General features: G+C 57.2%; 1 protein-coding gene across 10 annotated transcripts in view; it reads left to right on the forward strand.

Moving 5' to 3' along the window:
• HDAC4 (histone deacetylase 4) overlaps positions 1-25,189 on the forward strand; it is a 299,426-nt gene that overhangs the window by 175,720 nt on the left and 98,517 nt on the right. For all 10 annotated transcript variants that reach the window (XM_069583551.1, XM_069583520.1, XM_069583527.1 and 7 more), the window contains 2 exons: positions 7,444-7,688; positions 19,930-20,080. In XM_069583551.1, the coding sequence (XP_069439652.1) occupies positions 7,444-7,688; positions 19,930-20,080 (396 nt within the window). The remainder of the gene's footprint in view (positions 1-7,443; positions 7,689-19,929; positions 20,081-25,189) is intronic.

The raw sequence follows: 25,189 nt of genomic DNA on the forward strand, positions 1-25,189 counted from the left end.
GAATAAAGTCATAGAAACATGTATGAGACTCTAAAAAAAATGATAATACTTTCTAGCTATTTGATAGCATCATGGAGTTGTTAACTTATTTGGGTAGGTTGACTGTTTTCTTCAGAGTTTATTTAGAGATACCACAGTCCTTATGGGTAAAGTGCTCTGCTGGCGGGTCGGCTGCAGGATAATCTAGATGGAAGGGCAGTGGGCTGGTGTGGAAGGAAAGGCTGGCCACAGGGCGGCAGTTGTTGGAGCTGGCTGACGGATCCTTGGGAGGTGATTATACCATTATCGTTGGCTTTGTGTTTTGGTCTTTTTAATTTTCCCTAAAAAATTATCTATCTGTATTCCAGGGAAAGGCCATCAGCTCAGAGATGGGGGAACAGGGACTTCCCTGGTGGCCCAGCGGCTGAGACTCCGCGCTCCCAATGCAGGGGCCCGGGCTCAATCCCTGGCCAGGGATCCAGATCCCACCCGCCCCAGTGAAGATCAAAGACCCCACGTGCTGCTGCTGAGACCCAGTGCAGCGAGACCTGTAAGGGGCATTCAAAAACACAGGGCGGGGAACAGAAAAGGAAGCAGCTTCAGCAGCTGTCTGGAAGGTGGAGATTGAAGTCACAGGTCACACTGGATTTGGCCAGACTCCACACCGCCCTTGGGTGCAGCCAAGATCCCAGCGGGTGGACGCCACGGCATCCTTGGAAAGCAGCCCCACATCCCGCCTCCAGGACAGGACCGGGGCAGGAGGGGGCCGGGCTGAGTAGAGTGGAGGCTGGAGGGCAGCAGGCACGGTCACCCCCCCCCCCAACTGCTACAGCCTCCTGCCCTGCAGCTCCGGGTGCCTCAGACCCCAACCATGGGTGCCGGGCGTGTCCTGATGGACGCCAGCTCCATGCGCCACTTAGTGAAGCTCAGCCTTGAGTCCCCTCTCCACTCACAGCTTAGGATCCTTGCCTCCATTCATCCTCAGGGACACAGCCACAGAAAGTATGCAAAACCCAGTGAGAAACTTAGAAAATACATTTAAGGGAATCTCGAAGAGAGTTGAGCATTAGACACGGAAAATGGGGGAGAAGCAGAAAGAAAATCAGTGATTGTTACAGATTTACCACCAGGTACTGGAAGTTCCCAAAGGGGAAAAAAGAGGAAAGGGCGATGGTCTGCACGATGACCCAGGGAGATTCCCCACGGCTGGGGTGTGAGCTGCCAAACTGGATAGGTGGCGTGGAGCTCCACGGTGGGTGAGGGAAGACCCTCGCTTCCAGAGCCTCCTAAGAACACGGCAGGCAGGAGCTGGTCTGCCAGAGGGAGAGCAAAGGGCACGCGTCCAGAGTCAGAGCTTCTCAGTAACAGTCTTGGGAACAAGGAGGTAGGGATGTTGTCTCCACCATCCTGGAGGAGGTCACTGCTCCCTGGAGTTCTGTGCACAGGCAGAGGGACGATCCCTGGACGAGGGCTTGAGCACACGTCCAGACAGGACACCATGCGCCTCCTTCCCGAGACACAGGAGGAGGCTGAGCTCCTGCCAGGAGAGGGCAGCCCAAAGGAAGAGGAGTGGAATGAAGGGGCACGAACGGCGGCCCTGGCAGCCCTGGGAGGCCTGGGGCCAGCCTCGGGGAGGGCGCAGCTGTGCGGGAGGCGCTGTGCAAGAGCTCTGCAGCCTCCAGAGAGTCTGGACCTCCCTGCCTCCAGCCCTCACTCACATGAGGCCGTGCTTCTCCACGGGGCTCCTGTGCCCCGCACCTGGAGGGTGCACGTGGAGGGCACACCTGGAAGGCATATGTGGAGGGCGCACCTGGAAGGCGCACCTGAAAGGCGCACCTGAAAGGCGTACGTGAGGGCACACCTGGAAGGCGCACCTGGAGGGCACACGTGGAGGGCGCACCTGGAAGGCACACAGGGAGGGCGCATCTGGAAGACGCACGTGGAGGGCACACCTGGAAAGCGCACCTGGAAGACAGCAGGCTCAGGCAGCAGCAGGAGGCAGGGCGGTTCTCGTCCCAGTGTTGGTCCCACTGCGGGGGGCGGGGGTGGCCCGTGGTTTTCCCAGGGTCACTCTTGGCCTCGCCCCAGAGGAGCTCTTCCTGTCAGCTGTCCTGGAAGCTGAAGCAGCCTGGCCCCGAGATTCTTGTCTTTCCCTGGGGGCCTTCGTCTTGCCTCCCCGCACCCACAGCTGCTGATTGCAGAGGACGCGTGTTTAGGGGTGTGTCCTGGAAATTGTGACCACAACACGCGGAGGTGCTGAGCAAAGTCAGCACGGGGCTGGGGGCCTGGGGAGCAAGGCGGGGGTGTGCCAGCGTGCCCCGAGGTGTGTGACGCGTTTTGTCATAAACGTTGAAAACGTTTTGAGATAGGTTATGCATTTTTAATAGACCCCCGTCCTTTCTCCTCCTCCTCCTCGCCCCCGCAGGCGTCTCTCTCCTCCCCTCACACAGGCAGACAAACGTCAGTGTGAGAGGAACTCGTGCTGACACGAATGAGGCATCTATTATTGTCCCCTGGATTTGAATGAGCCGTTCTTTACTTGAACAGAGCCTACACTCTGGCCCTGCTTTCTAAAGAATAGACCTTCTCTTTGTTTGCTGTCTATGTGATGACATGAAATAGTGTTATGAACAGAAGAACCAACCCATGTAATGGAAAATTACAGTGTCCTTTTTTCTCCCCCCGATCATTTATTTTTTTAAAAAAATTAGAGACTAACAGATTTCTTTTCTATTTCTGATTGAGAACTTATAGGTCACGGCCCAGCCCCGCCATTTCTTATTGAAACTCTGAATATAGTCTTTGTGCTGTTACTAACGTCACGAGTCTGATTGTATTAGTATGTTTCTCAAGGCACAACCTATAAAAGCAATTTTCTACTCTGCCGTAAAATATTCATGAGAATACAGGCTTTTTTGTTTTGATGCCACATTCTTTAAGTAGAGAAAGTCTCATTGTTTTCTTCGGGGAGCTTTGGGTCAAAAGCACCAGCAGCTTCTGTTGGGAACTCGTGGCATTTCGGCAAGTTTTTGATACAGAAATAGTCGCGGGCATGTGTGACGTACCCTCCAGCAGCGGAATGAGTGGGGACTGTGGGTCTGGTCCCTCAGCTGGGGCTCCGGCCGCCTGGGGGGCCCGCCTGGCCTCCCGAGGCTGAGCTCAGGCGGGGAGAAGTGCCTGGCCTGGGTCTGCGGCCCCGCGTCCACGCCAGAGCTGGTGTGTGTGCCTGTCCACAGGGCCGTCTCCCGAGGTGCCGGAACGGCCGGCGCTGGGCACGGCCTGTCCGGCGGAGCTGATGTCTGGCTTTGCATTCTCTTTGCATTGGACTTTCTTTAGCAGAGGATGAAGTCTTATGTGAAACCTCAAAAGGGGAAATTCCAGCAGGCCTCGCCTCCCTTTCTCACAGTAAATGGTGAGGACCACCCGTGACCACCCCGCCCCCTGGCCTGGTGCCCCTCTCTTCTCTGCGGGCAGGATGGTGTTGCCCGGGGGTCTCTTTGCCGTACCCTCCCTGGGCCACCTGCTCTGGTGTCCAGAATGACTGGAGGGTGGGGTGTGTTTCCTCCTTACATTCCCTGCAGCTCTAGACTCAAAGGGAACCCGAGGGAAGGGGCAGTAAACACAGGGAACCTCGGACCTCCCCACCCCATCCACGCTGGGGCGCCTGCCACATCCTCCCTTCCCGCCCTCGGCCCCCGCCCCCTCGTCTCTCACGCCCAGTGCCCTGATGCCAGCCCCTCTGCGTCTGAGGCCCGGCCTCCCCCTGCCGCTGGCACCCCCACCTAGACCTACAGGGCCCCCCAGGATCTGCGGATGCAGGCCCTGCACCCCAAGCGAGCGGTCCAGGCGCCTCCTGTGTCTCCGCCCCCATCCCTGCCCTCTTAACACTGGCCGTCTGGGACCTGGCTCGCCTGCCTCTTCCCACTCAGAGCTGCGGTCCCCGTGTGGGCCCTTCCCCAGGGTGTCCCTCAAGCCCTCTGCCCTCTCCTGTCCCTTTGCACGGCAGACCCACTGCAGGCTGGACTGGGAACAACCCCCCAGCACGCAGCACAGACGAGGAGGCCCTGGCGTTTTTCTGCAGTGAGGGGATGCAGGCGTAGGAAACATTTGGCCCGTCCTATTTTTGAAGTTAATAAAACAGATCCCTCAAAGTTGTTTCATGTTCAGCTTTTTAAGAGGTTAACTATTGGACATTTCTGATCGACCTCCTGACCTCACCGGTGAAAAATCAGGAATGGGGAGATGGCATGGTGCAGTTTCCCTGGTGGCTCCAACAGTAAAGACCCACCTGCCAGCGCGATGCGAGTCCATCCCTGGGCCAGCGAGATCCCCCGGAGGAGGGCCTGGCACCCCACTCCAGCGCTCCTGCCTGAAGAATCCCATGGACAGAGGAGCCTGGCACCCCACTCCAGCGCTCCTGCGTGAAGAATCCCACGGACAGAGGAGCCTGGCGGGCCACAGCCCATGGGGTCACAGAGCTGGATGGGACTGCGTGACTAACAGCAGCAACGTGATGCAGTGAGCGGACAGTGCGTGGGTGTCTTCTGCGCAGCGTCTCAGGCTTGACCTTGTTCCCGTGTAACATCTCAGGTCGCCTTCACATGTCGCCTAAGGGGACCACCCCCTGACCACCCCTGCCATCAAGGCAAGGGAGGTGATCCTGCTTACAAAAGGCAGGCAGTACGGTTATCTCATTAATTCTCTGTGGCTTCTTGAGCTAAAATACTGTTCCCTGACCAGATAAGAAGAGTGTCAGAGACACTGCAAGCCAGTGCACACACATGGACGTGGACCCAGATGTGCCCAATGAAATGGTTGCAGGCTCAATCTGCCAGTGATTCTGTGTGTGTGTCTGTAACCCAGGAAGACAAAGTCAGCTTTATCTTTACAAAGCAAAGGCCAGCTAACCTGAGGGGATCTGATGAGTAACTCACCTGTTAATCCATGAAAGAACTAGGCAGGTTAACCGGTTAATGAAGAAAAACTTTTCATCCTCTTCCACGGAAGCAGAAAGAGCCAGAAAGCCTGCCGTCATACACAGACATGATGTTTTCCAGGCAGCATTCAGCACCGTCATTAGTGAAAGCAGGAAAATACTCAGCCCTTCCCCACCCCCGGGAGAAAGGAAAGCAGAATTTCCTTTAAGATGTCAAGTCACTTTCCCCTCCTCTGAGTCCCTTTCCTGAGCCCTGCTCCCTGTCTTCCATAATATTCTATTCCTTAAAATAGAGTCTGAAGCAAATGGAGGGAAATACTGAGGTTTTATAAAACTGGTGTTGTTTACACAGTTTTTCCATCCTGCTATGTTTCATAATAAAAATGATCAAAGAAAGAAAATAAGTCAGTAAAGCCCCGTCTCTGCCAGCTGTGTGAGGTGGGGGTGGGATGGGGCGCCACTGTCGTCTGGGCCTGTTCACATGGACAGTCACTTGTGTCCGCTTCTGTCACATAAATATAAAATAAAAAGCCCTTCACACATCAAGCCTGACACCCAACTAGAAAAAAACAAATACATTTAAAACGGAGTTTGCACCTCACTGATTTTGGGAAAAATCGAAGAGCTGGTATTTACCCAGGGCTTGTTAGGACGTCAGAGAGAGGAGAATTAGATGTTTTCTGAAACATGATTGAATATTGAGGATTTTCCTCCATTCCCAGGGGCCAGGGCCCAGGCGTTCCATGCATGCAACCTGCCCCGGGCTCTGGGGGCCTCGGGTGGAATCCAGGCTTAGTTCTGGCAGCGGGAGAGGGAGGTGGTGACTGCAGCCCCGGAGCCAGGCCCCTGCTGTCCCGGGTAGCACCCCATGCCCTGCCCAGGTGAGCAAGCCTGCAGGTGCAAGGCCGCATTTCGGTCCAGAACACCAGGGCCCCCGGCGTGGGCTCGGGGTTTAGGACCCAGGACTGGTTCACTCGTCAGCAGGACGGCCGGCAGGGGCCTGCCTGTGTGGTGACCACTGAAATGGGCTTTCCCGAGGGGTGGTTCCACTCCTGGGTCATTTTCCGAGAATCCACCAGAACCAAGGTGGGGCCAGCCTGCTGTGTCTCTGACAGTCCACTTACCTCATCAAGAAGCAGTATTTTAGCTTAAGAAAATAAGCACAGAGAATTCATGAATGGCCATACTACCTACCTTTTGTAAGCCCCTCATTTGCCCCAGTGGCAGGGGCGGTCAGGGCTGCATGGCACTTCCAAAGGCACTGGGTTAAATCCGGTCTCACCCAGGGAGACCCTGGGACCAGGTCCAGGGCGTCAGAATGCCTGACTGCCGAGGAGCTGGGACGAGGCCCCCTCCTGGGTGGCGATGACTCTGGAGGGGAGACTGGCCCGGGAGCCCTATCTGCTGAGTGGGGTCTCCCCCAGACCTCTGAGTCCCCGGAGAGGCCCAGCCTCTGGCCCTCAGGCCTGTGGCTGGGCAGGTTGTGAGCGGGCTTTCTGGTCGAGGCGGGGCCCCGGGGTCTCTGTTGGGCTGTCTCCACTTCTGGGGGTTGGGGGGTATCTCTGACAGAGACCCTCAGGGAGGCAGCCCCAGAGCCTCTCTGGGAAGTCGGAGGCCCACAGCCAGTGGCCCAGCTTTTCTGATATAATCCCGTCCTGAGAGGAGCGCCCACTTGGGGGTATTTTGTGAGACCCATAATTGGAGACCTGGTTTCTGCCTCCTCTTCGCTTTTAATTTGGCGTTGATCTACAAGCCTTTAGATCAGTTCTGCTTCCGTTTCTAATCAGAGCCAACTCATGGCTGTTCGTGGGCCACACCTCTGTGCAGTGAAGGCAGTTTGTTTCGTAGCAAAGCGCAGAAATGGCCCCCTGCAGCATGAGCCAGGCAAGCCATCGTGGGGAGCCTTGCGCTGGCTGTCCCCCAGAGGGCGCGCCCATCACCACTGAGACGCGCTGCGCCCCGGCGGGCCTGTCTGGACCACTTCGAGGGCACACGCTGTTCCAGGGGCCCTTCACACAACTCTTCTGTGGCTTCTTGCAAAGGAGAAAAGCACGCCGCGTGCGCCTCTGCCTGCAGGCAGCCAGGACTCATTAGAGCCGTTTTCCTGCTTGCTCTCTGGGTCAGCTTTCAAAAACGGCATCAGAAAAGGCCACCAGGCCTGCACCCAGGTCCCCTGAGCGAGCAGGGCCTCTTGGTGCAGGGCAGGGCAGAGGCAGGAGAGCCCATTTGAGTGTGTGTCCCAGTCCGATCTCCCGCTGGCTTCTGCCTGAGGGGTGGGCCCCTTGGAGGAAGAGGGCGGAAGGCCCGAGTCCTGCCTTTTGAGCCTGTTGAGTAGGAAGGGGAGGAGGCATCTGAAGTGAGCAGTGGCTCTCACTGCGTGGGCGTCCCCGTGGTGGCAGCGTGGGCGTCCCCATGGCGGCGTGGGCGTCCCCAATGGCGGCGTGGGCTTCCGGGGAGGGTGGCCAGGGCCGGGCCAGGACGGCAGGCCACCTGGTCACCGGCGCCTCTGTTCTGTGCTCTCTCCGCAGTGGACGTGGCCTCGGCCCTGCCTCTGCCGGTGGCCCCCCCGGGGGTGCCCATGGACCTGCGCCTGGACCACCAGTTCCCGCTGCCCGTGGCGGAGCCGGGCCTCCGCGAGCAGCAGCTGCAGCAGGAGCTCCTGGCGCTCAAGCAGAAGCAGCAGCTGCAGAGACAGATCCTCATCGCCGAGTTCCAGCGGCAGCACGAGCAGCTGTCGCGGCAGCACGAGGCCCAGCTGCACGAGCACATCAAGGTCAGTCCCCGCCGCGCGCCCAGACCCCGCCACGTGCCCAGACCCCGCCGCCCGGCCCGCCTCGCGCCCAGACCCTGCCGCGCGCCCAGACCCCGCCGCCCGGGACCTGCCCGGTGGCCCCCGGGCCGGCCTGCCACGCGCCCAGACCCCGCCGCCTGGGCCGGCCACCTCGCACCCAGACCCCGCCTCCCGGGACCTGCCCGCCACGTGCGCCCAGACCCCGCCGCCCGGGACCTGCCCGCCACGCGCGCCCAGACCCCGCCTCGCGCCCAGACCCCGCCGCCCGGGACTGCCCTGTGGCCCCCGGGCCGGCCCGCTCTGTGTGCCCCAAAATCTTGCCGCCCAGGACCATCCCCGAGCCCCCAGACTGGCCCCGTGTGTACCAACAATTCCACAGCCCAGGACAAACTCCAAGCCCACAGGCCGGCCCACTGTGTGTGCCCGCAATCCCGCTGCCCAGGACCACCGCCCCCAGCCCCCAGCCCGGCCCACGCCGCCTGGCACTCTATCTTGCCTCCCAGGACCTCCCCAATGATCTGCTGCCAGTCTGAGGTTGATGCCTGGGGATGTTCCTCACCAGGCCGTGTATACCTGCATGTCAGCACTTGGAAGCTGGTTGTGGCCAAGAGTGGAAACAGCATTTAAAGTCACCCTGTAGAAGCTTAAGGCAGGGGAGAAATCTTATCGTTGGACTTCACCTACAAACGTATGTCCCTAAATAGCGACATTACCAACAAGAAGAAGCGCCAGAATGTTAGCAGTGGTCACCTCTGGATGAGGTGTTTAGGAATTGTCTTTATTTTCTTCTTGGGAGTTGTCCATCTTCTCTCCATTTTTCCCACTGACTTTTTATAATTGCGGGGGCCGCTGCTGCTAAGTCGCTTCAGTCATGTCCGACTCTGTGTGACCCCATAGACGGCAGCCCACCAGGCTCCCCCGTCCCTGGGATTCTCCAGGCAAGAACACTGGAGTGGGTTGCCATTTCCTTCTCCAACGCATGAAAGTGAAAAGTGAAAATGAAGTCACTCAGTCGTGTCCGACTCTTAGCGACCCCATGGACGGCAGCCCACCAGGCTCCTCCATCCATGAGATTTTCCAGGCAAGGGGGGGCGAGCTAATATTTACTTTCATTTAGATGGGATAAGGAAAAAACTAACATAATTTTTTCTTTTTGGTATTTACTGTCTGGTGTGTGCTAAGTCACCTCAGTCATGTTCTTTGCAACCCTACAGACTGCAGCCCCCCAAGCTCCTCTGTCCGTGGGATTCTCCAGGCAAGAATGCTGGAGTGGGTTGCCATGCCCTCCTCCAGGGAATCTTCCCTACCCAGGAACTGAACCCTTGTCTCTTATGTCTCCTGCCTTGGCAGGCAGGTTCTTTACCAGTAGGCCACCTGGAAAGTTCCATTCACTGTCTACATATATTTTTTTCTGATCCCAGATTTTAAAAGCAAACGTTCCAGGAAGACATGTGCACTAGTGAGGCACAGAGAGGTCATGTCACTTGGTTGAGGGACCACTTATAACGTCTGTGATCACGTGTGTCACTGCACTTAGAACCTTGCAGAACCTTGCTGTTCAGTGGAAATGTGTACACGTTAAAATTCATAGGAAGTTTTACATTTCCTGTAGCCACCTTAAAACACCCAAAGAAACCAGGTTGTGTGAGTGATTTATTGTTATGTAACAAATTACTCAGAAGATTTTTAGCCGCTTAAAATAACAAACGTGTTATCAGATAGCTCAGCTCCCACGGGCTGGGGGTCTGGGGGCAGCTCGCAGATGGCCGGGCCTCTCGTGAGGTGTGATCGGGCGTGGTCAGGGCAGGGGTCTCACCTGAGCATGGGGCCGGGCCTGCAGGATCCCCTTCCCAGCTCACTCAACCCCTGGTTTGGGGCAGGAGGCCACAAGTCCTCCTCACCTGGGCCTCTAGGATCCAAGTTACCAAGAAGGAGGTCGCAGTGTCTTCAGGACAAATCTTGAAGGTGACCCCCCACCCCCACCCCTGCTACGTTGCTCTGCTATCATAGGCATCAACCCTCCCGGCAGGGGCCCAGCCGAGGGGTGGACACCAGGAGGCAGGAAGGAGTCTTTGGGGGGCCACTGGGGACCTGGCTGCTAAAGGTAAAAGTAATTTCAGGCTATTTTATTTAACCTTGTATTTCTAAAGTGTCGCTTCAACCCATGACCCACATAAGCGGTTGTGGCCGTGCTGAGTCTGGGTGCATGCTGTGGACCAGACACGTAGAGCCCCTTTCCCTGTGGACCAGCTGCCCTGCGGCCACACGTGGTCAGTGGCTGCAGGACTAGGTCCTCACCAAAGTCAGTCTAGATAACCGCCGTTCGGTACCAGCGAGCGCCGCCCGCAGGCCATCCGATCCGTTTTGTCCTTGAAGCTGCAGCCTCCTGTTCTCTGTGAATCCCGAAAGCCATCTGAAGAGCCCGCCCTGCCCACTCACACTGCTCACCCCTGGGGTGCGGTTTCCTCTCCTCACCAGCAGGCTTCTTGAACTTTCTCCATCAGACTCCTGCATCTTGATGTCATCTCAGAAGCCTGAAAGGTCAGGGCAGCACGTCTCTTCCGAGTCCTTTACCCGGCCTCCCAGTGACCTGAGGGCCCCCATCTTTGGAGGCAGACCCCCTCCACCAGGGGTCCCCCAGCTCCCAGACCTTCAGGCCAGAAGCCCGCAGATCAGGCCAGAAGCCCCCAGAGAGGATGGAAGCCCCAGAAACGCAATTCACAAACCTTCTCAAGGTGACGTGTTCTCTGCGCTTTAATTGTTTCTTTCTCCATTTACAGCAGAGATCATATTTCTGAAGCCATTTAAAACTATGTAACCGTCATCCCATCTGCCGGCCTCTGTTTTGACGATTTCCACTCTCTTCACAAGCCAGCATCTTTTGGTGACATTTGGCAGTAGTGTTTGTCAGACAGATTACTTGAGCACACAATCTAATTAGTGTCATTAAACCATCAGTGAATTTGAATAGGATTTTATCATTAAAAAGAGAACGGTGTTTTTAAAAGGGCTTCCCTGGGGCTTAGATGGTAAAGAATCTGCCTGCAATGTGGGAGACCCAGGTTCGATCCCTGGGTCAGAAAAATCCCCTGCAGAAGGAAATGGCAACCCACTCCAGTATTCTTGCCTGGACGATCCCATGGACAGAGAAGCCTGGTGGGCTGCAGTCCCTGGGGTTGCAAGGAGTCGGACACGACTGAGTGACGAACATAGAGTGTTTGAAAGGTAACCGAAGTTGTTAACCTTGGGTAAGGATGCTCTCTCTCTGGGGTTCCGACACTCAGCGTCACACTGCTTCTGGACGCTTGCTAGTTGTGGCCGCTCAGGAGCCTGTCCCCATCCTGTCCTACACTTGGTTCTTTCCTCCCCGGAAGGGGGTCCTGGAGCGTGGTCAGTGGGGCCCAGGGGCTAGGGAGTCGTGAGTGTGGGTGTCAGCGAGTGTTTGGGACTGCTGAGCGGGTCACCCGGCGGATGCGGTGTTCTCTGGCTTTGCTGCTTTGGTGTGTCATTTTAAATTTTCTAAGCATGTTATCGAGGGAGTCGCTCCATCTCATGTTCCCAGCCGAAGCACAGCGCGGTGAGAGCAAGCAGAAGCGGCCCTCCCTGCTCTGCCTCCCGACCCCTGAGAGCCCACCTCGGCTCCGTCCACGGCTCGGCCGGAGCGGGCCCGGGACTCCCCGTCTGGGGCTCTCGTCGGCAGTCTCAGCGGCCTTTGTTCCACTTGCTGACAGAGCTTCCAGCCCAGCCGTTGCCTTCTGTCACTCTCTAGACGTTACTCGTGGATTTTTTCGATGACTGTGGCTCCAGCGTAGAGAGGAGACGGGTCTTCAGAGAGTGCTTCCAGGAGGGTGACAGGTGGTTCTGTCGTGCCAGCCCCAGGACCCCGTGGGATCGCTGGCTGTGGATGGACAGGAGCCTAAGGGCGCCGTCAGGAGCTGGTAGCGCCTGCACACACCCGGCGTGAGTGGGCCCATAGCTGAGGCTGAGCCCCGTGACCCTGGTGCTACCACCTCCCTGTCTACACTGCAGGCTCCCCTCCCCTCCCCGTCTACACTGAGCCTCCCCTCCCGCCTACACGACAGCCTCCCTTCCCCATCTACACTGCAGGCTCCCCTCCCGTCTACACTGCCGCCTCCCCTCCTGTCTACACTACAGGCTCCTCTCCCCGTCTACACTGCCGCCTCCCTTCCCCATCTACACTGCTGCCTCCCCTCCCGTCTACACTGCCGCCTCCCCTCCCGTCTACACTGCGGCCTCCCTTCCCGTCTACACTACAGCCTCCCTTCCCTGCCTACACTACAGCCTCCCTTCCCCATCTACACTGAGCCTCCCCTCCCGTCTACACTGCCGCCTCCCCTCACGTCTATACTGCAGGCTCCTCTCCCCATCTACACTGAGCCTCCCCTCCCGTCTACACTGCCGCCTCCCTTCCCCATCTACACTGCTGCCTCCCCTCCCGTCTACACTGCTGCCTCCCCTCCCATCTACACTGAGGCCTCACCTCCCGTCTACACTACAGCCTCCCTTCCCCATCTACACTGCAGCCTCCCCTCCCGTCTACACTGCCGCCTCCCTTCCCATCTACACTACAGCCTCCCTTCCCCATCTACACTGCAGCCTCCCCTCCCGTCTACACTACAGGCTCCTCTCCCCGTCTACACTGCCTTCTCCCCTCCCCGTCTACACTGCAGGCTCCCCTCCCTGTCTACACTGCTGCCTCCCCTCACGTCTACACTACAGCTTCCCTTCCCCATCTACACTGCAGGCTCCCCTCCCGTCTACACTGCAGGCTCCCCTCCTCGTCTACACTGCAGCCTCCCCTCCCGTCTACACTGCCTTCTCCCCTCCCCGTCTACACTGCAGCCTCCCCTCCCGTCTACACTGCAGGCTCCTCTCCCTGTCTACACTGCCACCTCCCCTCCCCGTCTACACTGCTGCCTCCCCTCACGTCTACACTACGGCCTCCCTTCCCCATCTACACTGCAGGGTCCTCTCCCAGCTACAGTGCAGGCTCCCCTCCCCATCTACACTGCAGTCTCCTCTCCCGTCTACACTGCCGCCTCCCCTCACGTCTATGCTACAGCCTCCCTTCCCCATCTACACTGAGCCTCCCCTCCCGTCTACACTGCCGCCTCCCCTCACGTCTACGCTACAGCCTCCCTTCCCCATCTACACTGAGCCTCCCCTCCCGTCTACACTGCCGCCTCCCCTCCCGTCTACACTGCCGCCTCCCCTCCCATCTATACTGCAGCCTCCCCTCGTGTCTACACTACAGCCTCCCTTCCCTGTCTACACTGCAGCCTCCCCTCCCCGTCTACACTGCCACCTCCCCTCACGTCTACACTACAGCCTACCTTCCCCATCTACACTGCAGGCTCCCCTCCCCTCCCGTCTATACTGCCGCCTCCCCTCTCGTCTACACTACAGCCTCCCTTCCCTGTCTACACTGCGGCCTCCCCTCCCCATCTACACTGCCGCGTCCCCTCCCGTCTACACTGCAAGGTAGAGACCCGTCCTGACGCCTCGGTCTGACAGGTGCGATCCTGGGGGATGGGGCTGGTTTTCTGCAGTTCCTGCTTGTAGCCCAGACTGTCGGCACCGTCCGTTAGGCAGATTTCCTCAGAATAAACCCCTTCCTATGAAAGATAACGCTACGGTGTATTTTTGTGGTCTCATCGGGTCTCCGTCCAGAAGTGTGCCTGCTCTCTGCGAGGCTGTGTCCAGCTTGGCTCTTCTCTCCCCAGGTCTCAGGGTATCTCCTGTCGAACAAGTGAAAAATAAAAGCGCTTTCCACTCTTTATTTGCACGTCCTTTTTCACTAGCGAGGCTGAGCTTGTGTGTATGAGAAGCCTGCTGTGGTTGGTACTGTCTCTCTGGACAGGAGAGCTTTAGGAGCTGTGTGTGAAGCCTGCTGTGGTTGGTACTGTCTCTCTGGACAGGAGAGCTTTAGGAGCTGTGTGTGAAGCCTGCTGTGGTTGGTACCGTCTCTCTGGACAGGAGAGCTTTAGGAGCTGTTTAGCAAGCACATGACACTTTTCCTTGCAGGGAAGTGGACAGAATTGAAAGGAGCCTGCTTTTCCGGCCTGGGAGCCAGGCCGCGGTGTTTACTGTCTTTATTACCTGCCCCAGGTGGCTGAGCGATGCTGCCTGGACCCCAGCTTCTGGGTTGTCTCAAGCAACTTGTAATGAGCCCGGAGGACACGCTTTGGCGGCCGTAGCCCTGGTGCCCGGGAAGGCGCGTGGCTGCCGCGAGTGCCGCGTCATTCCTGAGCCCGTCGGCACCCCGTGAGCACACGTACGGTCAGGGCTGGCTCACAGCCTGCACTCCGCGTTTCTAGGAAGACGCCTGCCGCCCTGGGGGCGTGGATGGCCGCTCCATGCCGCGCTCTGCCCTGCGCCGCCCCCGGCCGGTAGGAGGAGAAGCGCCGAGCGTGTTTCCAGAGCTGGCAGCCGTAGATTGTTCTGCAGAGAAAACCCTCTCGTGTGGCCTTGCACCACGGCCTCTCTCTCATCTCTCCTCACTGGCTCTCGCTGATAAACGCGCTGCCTCTGGTCCGGCCCGGGACCCTCATGGGCGCACGTAGACCTGCTGTGTGCTGGATGGCAGGGAGGGGCCAGAGGACACAGCCTGGGTCTTCATCAGCCCTGAGCCGCCCTGGGAAGTGTGTCCAGGTGGCGGTGAGCCCCGTAAAGAGGAGGGGTTGGGGTGCCCTGCAGGGTGAGGCGACCCTCCGCTGGTCTCCAGGGCGCCCACCTGAGAGGAGGCGGCGTGTCCCGGGAGTGGAGCTGGGGTGGTGGGGGTGGCGGGCTCCCCCTGGGCCGCTGTCACCGCCCCACTCCCCCCACCACTCACAGCGGTGCCCTGTCCGCGGCATCCGCACGTCCGGGGCGCCAAGCGCCTGTGATGCAGGCCCTCCTCTCTCTGACCCGCCTGTGGATGGCTGACCCTTTGTGGCATCTGAGTGTCCGATTTGGGGGGAACCTGGGTGACTTGTCCACGGGACCTCTTGGTTACTGCTGCTGTGCTCCATGAGGCTGGAGGGAAGGGTGATTTGAACTTGACTGGAATGAGGGTGCCTCTTTGATTTGAGCCAGTAAATCCAGGGAGATAAAGATGGACATGGTTCCATTTCGGAGGACCCCGCAGGCAAGAATATTTTAGTCTCGCGTGGGCCCTGACCACCGTGGCCAAGTAGCTCGTGAGCCTGGAGATGAGCAGCCTAGAGGAGGCCCCTCCATCAGACTGGTGCTCTGGCCCCCGGGGGTTACTGGTCTGTCCTGGACTTCTCCCTGAAAGCGGGCCACCTGAGCCTTAGAAGCTCCTTCACCATCTTGGAAAAGCTCCATGACCGCCGCCTGTTGGGGCTTGATGCACAGAGCTTCTGGGTCCAGCCCCAGGTGGACATGGCCTTCACCGTGGCAGCCCCATGCCCCCAGGGTGACCCCTGCTCTGCCCCGGCCACGCCAGGCTGTGCTAGCGCTGTGCGTTCTGCAGTGAGGGGCCACCTGAAATCTGTGCGGTTATTTCCACAGTGACTCAGGAAGTGGGTGGCAAGAGCAGCCACCGTGTCAGCCGGAGGCAGGGTCGAGAGGCCTCGGCCAGCTCCCGCCTGCTGCGCCCAGTGCGTGTTGAGGTGGAGACAGTCCCACGAGTGCCTTAGAGGAGCCGGGGAGGCCCCGCACCGGCCCACTTGCTCAGCTCGGGCGTGGCCTGGGCCCCTGGTGGTCCTAGCCCTGGGGGACGGCTCAGCCCCCACGGAGCCTGGCCTGCCTCTCCGGTCCTGGCCCTGCCGACCCAGGCTGTCCTGTGTGCGGGTGTGGGCCTCCCCAGCCTGAGCCATCAGCAGATGAGGAACAACAGCAGTAGGCGGTGCCCACCACCTGCGACCAGGAGCCCTCCTGAGACGGGCCAGGTGAGCCTCCAGCTGCCCTTGGCCCAGAGCAGACAGGCAGCCCCAGCGGCCTCTGCTTTCCCCTGGGGCCTGGGCTGGGCGCAGAGACCACAGCACATCGCGCATCCTTCCTGTTTGGGCACGAGAGCTTAGGGGCAGAAAACGAGCTGGACCCCTGTGTTCAGTCAGCCAGTCGTGTCCGACTCTCTGCGACTCCACAGACTACAGCATGCCAGGCCTCCTTGTTCTTCACCATCTCCCAGACTTTGCCCAAGTTTGTGTCCATCGAGTCGGTGATGCCATCCAGCCATCTCATCCTCTGCCGCCCCTTTCTCCTTCACGCCATGACGCTGGGGATGCCGGAGACCTGGTTTCTTAACGTTCCTTTGACTAAAACAGTCGTTTCCTGCGAGTTGTGTCGTCCTGTGAATTTTAATCACCGGGATCTAGGCTGGTTGTTTCCAGAGTCTCTTTGTAATGATAATTGAAAGATCTCACTTTCCTTTTCTGGGTCCTGGCTGAAACGTAAATATTGTGAGACCAGATTCAGCAGATTTCTGTCTGTGCCTCATTCACGCGTTAAATGAACGCTGAGCAGTGGAAGGGAGCCCGGGCTGTGTGTAGGCTGTTTGAGGGCATCGGTAATACCAAGAGTGCCAGGTTCTTCATCCCAAGACCTGCTGTTCTGGGCACTGTCTTGGCTTCCCAACACTACAGAGCCCTTTGAGGTGTCCATTTCCGAAGGCCAGCGATGCTGGTGGAATCGCAGACTGGCTGGCAGTGGCCTGGTGATGCCCATGAGGGCCTGTACCCCTGGACATCAGGTGCAGTGCCATTGGGCCCCAAGGCAGGATCCTCTGCATCCAGGCAGATCAACAGACAATTTCTCTGGTAGAAGAACCTCCCTGGGTGAGCAGCCCTCCTTCCTGGAAGGAAACTAGTAGCAAGGGAGGTGGCTCCTTTCCACTTCGGTTAGTCTTTTACCCCAGCGGTGTCATTCCATGTTCCTTTCAGAAGAGAAGAAAACACCCCTTTTTAAATCATTTGCAAAGTTCTCGAGCTGGTCTTACAGACACGCACAGTAACGCCAGCTGGAAGCGCTGAAGGTCAGACCCAGATGTGCTGACTGCGGGCGAGGGTCATTGCAGAGCTGGGGAGCCAGGGTGGAGAGCTACTCTTGAAGCCCGGTCACCCAGAGCCACCTCTGCCACCCCCATCCTGCCACAGCTCCTGTCAGCCACCTGTTGGGAAGGCGGTTGTTTAATTTCTGCCATAGAGAGAGGTCGGCCATGACGCTCAGCGTGTATGGAGCACATGGGTGGCTAAGCTGGGCGTCCGCTCCTGCCCGTTGCCACACAGCCTGCTGCACGATATGGCCTGGGAGCCCCGGGCCCTGGCGGGGGGCAGGTGCACTGCCGCCCGGGGGCCATCTACACCGGCTCCCCTGCCACCCGGGGGCCGTCTACACCCGCTCCCCTGCCGCCCGGGGGCCGTCTATACTCACTCCTCTCCGTGAGCCCCGTCCCGGCACCCTCTGTCCAGCGGCCGCCTCCCCCTCCCTCCCTCCCGCGCTGAGTTTGGGCTTCCTCACACCCACGCCTCTGCATTCTGTCTCCCGTGGTCCCGGCAGGGAAGGTGGGAGGTGGCAGGGCTTGTGGGTGGGGGCCCTGGGCTGGGTGCCCTGCTGTGTGTGCAGGCACCGCTGTGACCACAGGGGCATGTGTGTGTGTCACAGCTGTGATCTGCCTGCCCGGGCTCTGTCCGGTCGGGGCTCAGCCATCCCTCCTTTTCCACAGCTGGCTGGCGAGGAGGTGTCCACCAGGGGCCCCAGCAGTGGCCACGGGGGCGTCCGCCCTGCTGCGTCTCACACGCGTGGTGGCTGACTTGGGGGGAAGCGTGCTTGTCCACGGAGAGTCCTGGGGCCTCGCAGGAGACAGACCGCAGCGCCCCCACCCCCCATGGGACAGGAAGAGGGCGAGACTTGCCCCAGCCGAAGGAGAGGGGTTGGGAGTGAGTCACGGCCGGGACACAAGCGCCCCCCAGGAAGGTGCTGTGGGCAGAGGCCTGCCCTGGGCGGGTGGCCAGGTTGGCAGGGGAGGCCCTCGGGGCTTCCCAAGGCCCCACGTGGCTGGTGGGAAGCTGAGGCTGTGCAGGGGTGGCCAAGCACTGGAGTGGGAAGGCAGGGGTGGGGCCGGACAGATGGCGGGAGCTTGAGTCGGAGGGGCTGTCCAGTGGGAGCAGGCGGCTCTGGCCTGGAGGACTTGGCTGGTTGATGTTCCGGGAAAACCTGTCAGGTGTCTGGGCTTGATCGTGTCTCTCCCACAGCCCCGTCAGTGCTGGCCCGCTTGTCCATTCTTGCCCTTTCCAACGCGCTAAGTGAAAATGGGATTTGATGGCTAGTGAAGTTGAACATTGTTTCCCATTTATTTTTAACCACTCTTTCTGGTGACTGGTCTGATCTCCTTGCTGTCCAATGGACTCTGAAGAGTCGTCCCAAAACCACAGTTCAAAAGTATCAAACCAGTCCATCCTAAAGGAAATCAGTCCTGAGTGTTCATTGGAAGGACGGATGCTGAAGCTGAAGCTCCAGTACTTTGGCCACCTGATGCGAAGAGCTGACTCACTGGAAAAGACCCTGATGCTGGGAAAGATTGAAGGCAGGAAAAGAAGGGGCTGACAGAGGATGAGATGGTTGGATGGTATCGCTGACTCAATCTACAAGTTTGAGCAAACTCTGGAAGATAGTGAAGGACAGAGAAACCTGGCGTACTGCAGTCCATGGGGTCGAAGAGAATCGGACATGACTGAGCGACTGTACTCTTTCTGGTGAATCTCCTGGCCTTTTTTTTGCTCACCTTTTTAGTAGCTGCTTATCATGTTCGTATTAACATGAAACAGCCATCTGTATATAAAAGTTAGTCTGTGCACCGTTAATGTGGCAAGGGGCTTTTCTCATTCACCTTTTGCATTTTAATTTTGTTGACAATATATATTGTGAAGGTAGCTTCTTACATTGTCAGTCACATCATTTTTGGAAACGTGATCTAACTTACACAGAACAGAACGCACATATCCTGAGTGTGTGTCCGTGGACAGTCGTGAGTGTCTGTGTAGACGCTGCCTCCAGCAGACAGTGCACACCCCGGGCGGCTCCCCCGGCTTGCCCACTGCCTCACCCAAGAAGCAGCCTTCTCTGACTTCTATCCCCGTGTCTTGGGATTTCCTGCTCCAGAACTTTGTGTAAATAGAGTCTGCAGATGGCCTTTTTTCTGTCCTGTTTCCACAGCCGACACCAGACCTGATCATTTTGCTTGCTTTATAGCCCATCCTTGTTTTCGCCAGTATGTCCAGTTTATTCTTTCGCATCGCCGGGTGGGATTCTCACATAAGAACGCGCACTCCTGTCCCTGGGCTCACATCCGGAGGACGTCGGGGGTATGTCAGGCAGGGCTGCTGTGCGCACAGCGGCCACGCGCCGTCCTGCACAGGGCTTTGCCCAGATGTGTTCCCATGTCTCTTGGGTTAGTCCTGGGTGTGGGATGGCTAGGTCTCGGATGGGTGTGTGTTTAACTTTGTAAGAATGTGCCAAGCAGTTTTGCAAAGTGACCACGCTCTTTCGTGCTCTTTTGTGTCACTCTCGAAAAGGCATTCCAGTCGCTCAGTCGTGTCCAGCCCCGCAACCCTATGGAATATAGCACACCAGGCTTCCCTATCCCTCACTATCTCCTGGAGCTTGCTCAAACTCATGTCCATTGAGTTGGTGATGCCATCTAACCATCTCATCCTCTGTTGTCCCCTTCTCCTCCTGCCTTCAATCTTCTCCAGCATCAGGGTCTTTTCTAATGAGTCAGCTGTTCAGGTGGCCTAAGTATTAGAGCTTCAGCATCAGTCCTTCCAATGAATATTCAAGATTGATCTCCTTGAGGATGGACTGGTTTGATTTCCTTGCAGTCCAAGGGACTCTCAAGAGTCTTCTCCAGCACCACAGTTCAAACGCATCAATTCTTTGGTGCTCAGCCTTGCTTGTGGTCCAACTCTGGCGTCCGTATGTGACTGCCGACTTCCTGGGTTGCGTACATCGTCATGTGTATTTCCTCCAGGAGTCGGTCGTTATTCTCATCTGCAGCCTCCAGCATGCGGCGTGTGGGGGCGCCCTTGAGCGGCCCCACTTCCTCCTTGGCGATGCGGGCCCTGCAGGGGGGAGCGAGGCCCGGGGCCGCACCGGCAGAGAGGGGACCCCGGCCCCCGCCGCTCTTCTCGTGCGGGTCCGCCTCGCTGTCCCTTTTGGGGCAAGGTTCTGACCGTCTGTGTCTGCTGCTTCCCGCCCACAGCAACAGCAGGAGCTGCTGGCTATGAAGCACCAGCAGGAGCTGCTCGAGCACCAGCGGAAGCTGGAGCGGCACCGGCAGGAGCAGGAGCTGGAGAAGCAGCACCGGGAGCAGAAGCTGCAGCAGCTGAAGAACAAGGAGAAGGGCAAAGAGAGTGAGTGCGCGCCGGGCGGCGGCGGGCGGGCGGGCGGCGGCGGGCGCCCTCCCCTCACCTGCCCCTCACCCGCGATCGCCTGGAACCCAGGCCCCAGAGCCAAGCCGCGTCAGGAGCCACCTCGCCCGTGTGTTTCTGGTCACCCCAGCTTTAGGGCTGGTCCCCGGCTCTGTCTTTACACAGGGACTGCAGAGGGCGTCTGGCCCCACTTTTGGTTTGGCTTAAGCATTTACAGGAAAGTTGCAGACTCTTGGCGGACTTAGACATGACTGAGACCCGTAAAGCATCATAGTGAGCTTCACCTATGAGTTCAGCCTCAACTTTCTCAAAGTTGCTTTATCTGAGAGCGTTTCTGAGAGGCAGATGGTAGGATGGCCTGTCACCTAGAGGAGGCGTGATGACTCCTGGGTTGCACATTTTTGCCCTTTGACCCCAGTGTTTGCTTTCCATCCTAGCTGTGCTTATGTGAAGACCAGCAGAGTCCGTTATCTTGCAAGAGTCGCCCAGTTGATCGTAGACAGGAGACTCTTCCGTGTGCTTGTCTCTGGAAATTAGGTAGACTTTCCCAGGCTCTGGTCCTTTCTCCCAAGACCTCAGCGCTCAGGTGCACGTGTGGGTGCCCTGTTAATCCTGCAAGTATGTCAGGCCATGCACTTCTACCCATGTCAGGATTCGATGTCCTGACCAGATGGTGCTTTACTCGTCTCATTCTCACGAGTAAAACAAGTCTTTACACACTTTACCAATACATACTAACCTCCAAAAACCTCGAAGCTCCTTCATCCTCAGCTGCTGAAAGTGGTTGGGTTCCCCCAGTGGCTCAGCGGGTACAGAATCCACCTGCAGGAGACGCAGGTGGCGTTGGTTTGATTCCTGGGTGGGGAAAATCCCCTAGAGGAGGGCATGGCAACCCACTCCAGTGTGGACAAAGGAGCCCGACGGGCTCTAGTCCAAAGGGCTGCAAAGAGTCAGACATGACTCAGCGACTCTGCACACGGGCACACACTGAAAGTAGTTAGCCATCTATACCAGTCATTTTAACAAGCTTTAAAGTTTATATACATAGTTTATATACACACGAGATACAGCATAACATGTCTTGAAGATTCTCGTAAACTCTGTTATTTGAAATTGTTTTAAAAGTCTTCTTACTGGTGTGTGTTGTACATAAAGAATAGTGCACAGACTTCCGTGTGCAGGGAATTACACACAAGTACACCTCACTGAGCAGCCACCCCCAGCACAGCACCTGTGACCAGTTCAGGAGAAGCCGCCCCGCCCCTCGGCCCTGCAGCTCCGACACACAGCACCGCTTTTGAAGCTGATGTCAGTGGACTCACTAACACGTAGGCTTTTGTATTTTTCTCCTTTCACCCCACACTATGTGTGTGGTGTCTGCCATGTCCTTGTGTAGCAGGAGGGCTTCACTTCCTGCTGAGGTCCCCGCAGCTGTGTCCATCCACTCGCGAGTCGGTGGATGTTTGGGCTGTTCCTGGGCTCTTACAAACGCTGCTGCTCCATACACTTTTGGCCACGTCTTGTGGAGCAGGTCAGCTTCCACAGGTGAGGCCAGTCTCCAGAGGGGCTGGACTGCTCATCACCCCCATCAGTGACATCATAGAAGTCCTATAGCTCTGCATCCCTGCCGTGACTTTAAATCTCAGCTCCGAGCAGCGGTCCCTTGGCTTCATCTGCTTCCTCTGGTCACAGCAGGACTCAGCGTCTTCTCCTGGGCTCCTGCTCATGGGGATGTCCCGTCCAGTGGGGTCCTTGTTCCAGTCTCTTGCCCGTTCTCTGGTCGGTCATGGGTGTCGCGAGTGTCTTCCTTCACCTGCCCTGTCCCTCTCCTGGTGGTGCCTTTGAAACCACAGAAGTCTCAGCTCTAATGCAGCCTAAATTACACTGGTCTTTTCTAAATTAAAATGGAATCTAATCTGTATTATTATGCCTATATTATTTTGTACATTTTTATAAATAATTTATTTCATAAAGCATATTACTTTTCCTCAAAGGATGTAACTAATGTAGTCTCTTCATATTCAATTTATGTCTCTGTTTATTTGCACGTTCTTAGTCATTGTTTTTATACACAAAATTAACAGCTTTTCCAGTTACTACAGCATTCACTCTTGAAATAATAAATGTATTTTAAGCATATTTGCACTTTTCACTGTCCAATAGAATTTCAGTGTAAAAAGCAGGTCAGCAGAGTTTGTTTCCCACATGAAGTCTAGCTTGTGTGCCAGTGTTTGAAAGGAATCGGTAAGTCCGAGTGGGATAGCTCATTACAGCTCAGCGATGAGGCGGGTGACGACAGACAGACTCACTGGGAGCCCACAGCCAAGACTTCATACATGAGGGTGGAAGGCTGGCAGGAGAAGTGGGCTTGCAGGCTTGGCCGGCCACCTGCATCTTGTTCTGTGAATTCAGATCGCGGCCCTGCTGTGGGCGGCTGTGCCAGATGGCACCCATCACACGTGGTCCCCACTTCCCTGCCCTCTGCTTCCCATGCCCCCCATCTGCCACCTGCCAGGCTGGTCCACACCAACAGGCTCAACCACCCCCGGAGGCTGGTCTACACCACAGGCCACTCACCACCACTGGTGCTGAGGGTGTGGCTGGGCGCTGATCACACCTTAGCCTGCAGCGCCGATGTCACAACCACCAGCACTCAGGCTGTCATGATGGGCTTATCTGGGGCGGAGGATGGGCGCCAGCTTTCATTGCTAATACTCCCGGGATGACTGTAAGGTGCAGTGGAGACTGCGAACCGGGGTCGGGGTGGTTGCCCTCGCTCTGAGTTAGGGGCCTGAGGATCCTGGAGGCTCCGTGGCCACCCACTGTGTCCACCGCGTGGGGGCTGCCTTCCATAGACCCCGCCCCACGGACAACAGCATGTGGTCCCACAGGTGCCCTGTGAGGGGCTTTGCTGTGGGACAGTAGGCATGTGGCACCCAGAGGCTGCTGAGTTGCCCACGTGGTCCCCAAGGGCATCTGCTCCTGCCCCACCCCCTCTCCTGCCCCGCCCTCTGCTCCTGCCCCGCCCCCTCTCCCGCCCCGCCCTCTGCTCCTGCCCCGCCCCCTTTCCTGCTCCTGCCAGCTCCTCGTTGTGATCTTACAGGGGCTCTTTGCAGTGACGGTAGGTGGTTCTTTGAGGAACGAGGGCTAGGTGGTGAGGGTCAGCAAGTCTGTGCGCCCGGCTCACCAGCAAACCCAGGGACTCACCAGGTCGCTCAAAGGCAGCTTGGTCTACAGTGCTTCCTCCCGGTCTGCCAGAAACTTCCAATAAAAATAACATCTCAGGCTTCACAAAATATGAAAAGATTTGACTTCTGAAAACAGTTTCAATCTGTTCAAAGTCAAAAACAATTTCTTCTGCCTGCCGGGCAGCCCCTTGACAGGCTGTAGGAATGTTCTTTGCTCCCCTCCAGGCTCATCGCAGCAGCAGCCCCAGCGATTCAGCTCGTGGGTTTGGGTGGTCGGGTTTATTATTAATAAGGGACTGTGTACAGTGGGTACTTGGCATGCTTGCATCGGCCCTGCAGCCCTCAGAGTGTGGTCTTGAGAGAAGGCAGGCTTGGCAGGCCGCATGTTGGACGCTGCTCGGGCCTCACCTATGAAGGAGATTCTTGTTTGTGTGGCTCACGGAGGCCCTGGCATTAGCATCTCCAGTTTGTAAGCATTTGAAAGTGTAGTGCAGAGCTTCTGTTGTGTCGTTTCTTGGGGATCTTCAGAAGATGGATTTCTTTTTGAATACTTCATTGGAAGGTTTGTTACGTTTAACATCCACGGTGCTGGCCACGGTGCTGTTAGATTATTCTGCAGCTTTCCTGGTTGATACCAGTTAATGCTGTTGATTTGGTAAAGCAGTGACTTCTTAGAGCTGATGGCAGTTTTCATCTTAGTCAGCATGAACACATGCTCTTTCATCTGTTTTATTTAATATACCATGTTTCAGACTCTAAGGTACACTGTCTTTAAATTCATTTAAAAACAAAAAGTTCAACAGAAGACCTGTCTTTGTCCTCTGGACAGTTTGGAACTAACACAAGTGCATATTTTTCTCTGGTAGTTACAACCACAGCCTGGGGGGCGGGGGGAAGGCGCCCTCACTTGGAGAAGTTGTTAGCTTTGCCTAAAAATGGCTCAAAAGTGTGGAGATAGGGACTTCCCTAGTGGCTAGGTCCAGTGGCTAAGACTCCCCATGCCCAATGCAGAGGGCCTGGGTTCAATCCCAGGTCAGGAAACTAGATCCCACATGCCACAACTAAAACCAAATAAATAAAATTTTAAAAATATGAAAAAAGTGTAAAAGGGAAAAAAAAAAAGATGGAGCTAGAAGATGGGACACCAGCCCGCGAGAGTCGTTCTTTGTCCCGTTTGTAGGGTGATCACTCCTTCCCCGGGCGCTAACCTGGGAGATATGTCTGGTGGCACCTGCTTCAGGGACCACTGAGCCCCCGGCCTCTGCCCCCAGCAGGTGGGCCTACCCAGAGCCCCTTCCCTGCCTGGGTTTCCTTGAAAGCTTGTCCTCTGACTGCCCCGACACCCCCCGGGGCAGAAGGCTGCCTGTGTCTTGCTTACCTCTGTCCCCCCCAGCTAGTTCACTGCTGGGACATAGTATATTCCCTGTAGGGCTGTCAGATGAATGAGTGATCGTCAGCAGAAATTAATTTAAGTAAAAAAATTCAAAACATGCGGACTCATTTGCTGAAGGTGTTCTGTCACTGCTGGAGCCTTCACTTAAGGTGGAGAAGTCTTTTGAGAGGCGAAGGTGTGTGTAACTAGAGGATGAGGAGCAGAGCCAGCATCGTCCGCTCTGAGTTCTCTCCTGTCAGGGAAACGGCCAGGTCTTTTTTATGGGGTTTTTTGTCAGGGTTTGGGGACTTGCATTTGTTTCCCTCTGTCTCCATGAGAGCCCAGCAGGGTGTCCGCGCCCACCCTGGAGCTGGACAAGGGCCTCGTGTGTCTGCGGCGGCCCAGGGCCCGTCAGATGCACCTCCTGCTGTGAGGACCCTGCGGCGGCTCGGAGCGGGAATACCGTCTGTGCCCCGGCCTGGGGGGCACCTCTGAGGTCCCCCAGGGTGGTCGTCAACCTGGACGGCGCGA

The sequence above is a fragment of the Ovis canadensis genome, chromosome 1 (assembly GCF_042477335.2).
Source record: "Ovis canadensis isolate MfBH-ARS-UI-01 breed Bighorn chromosome 1, ARS-UI_OviCan_v2, whole genome shotgun sequence".
Classification (NCBI taxonomy): Eukaryota; Metazoa; Chordata; class Mammalia; order Artiodactyla; family Bovidae; genus Ovis; species Ovis canadensis.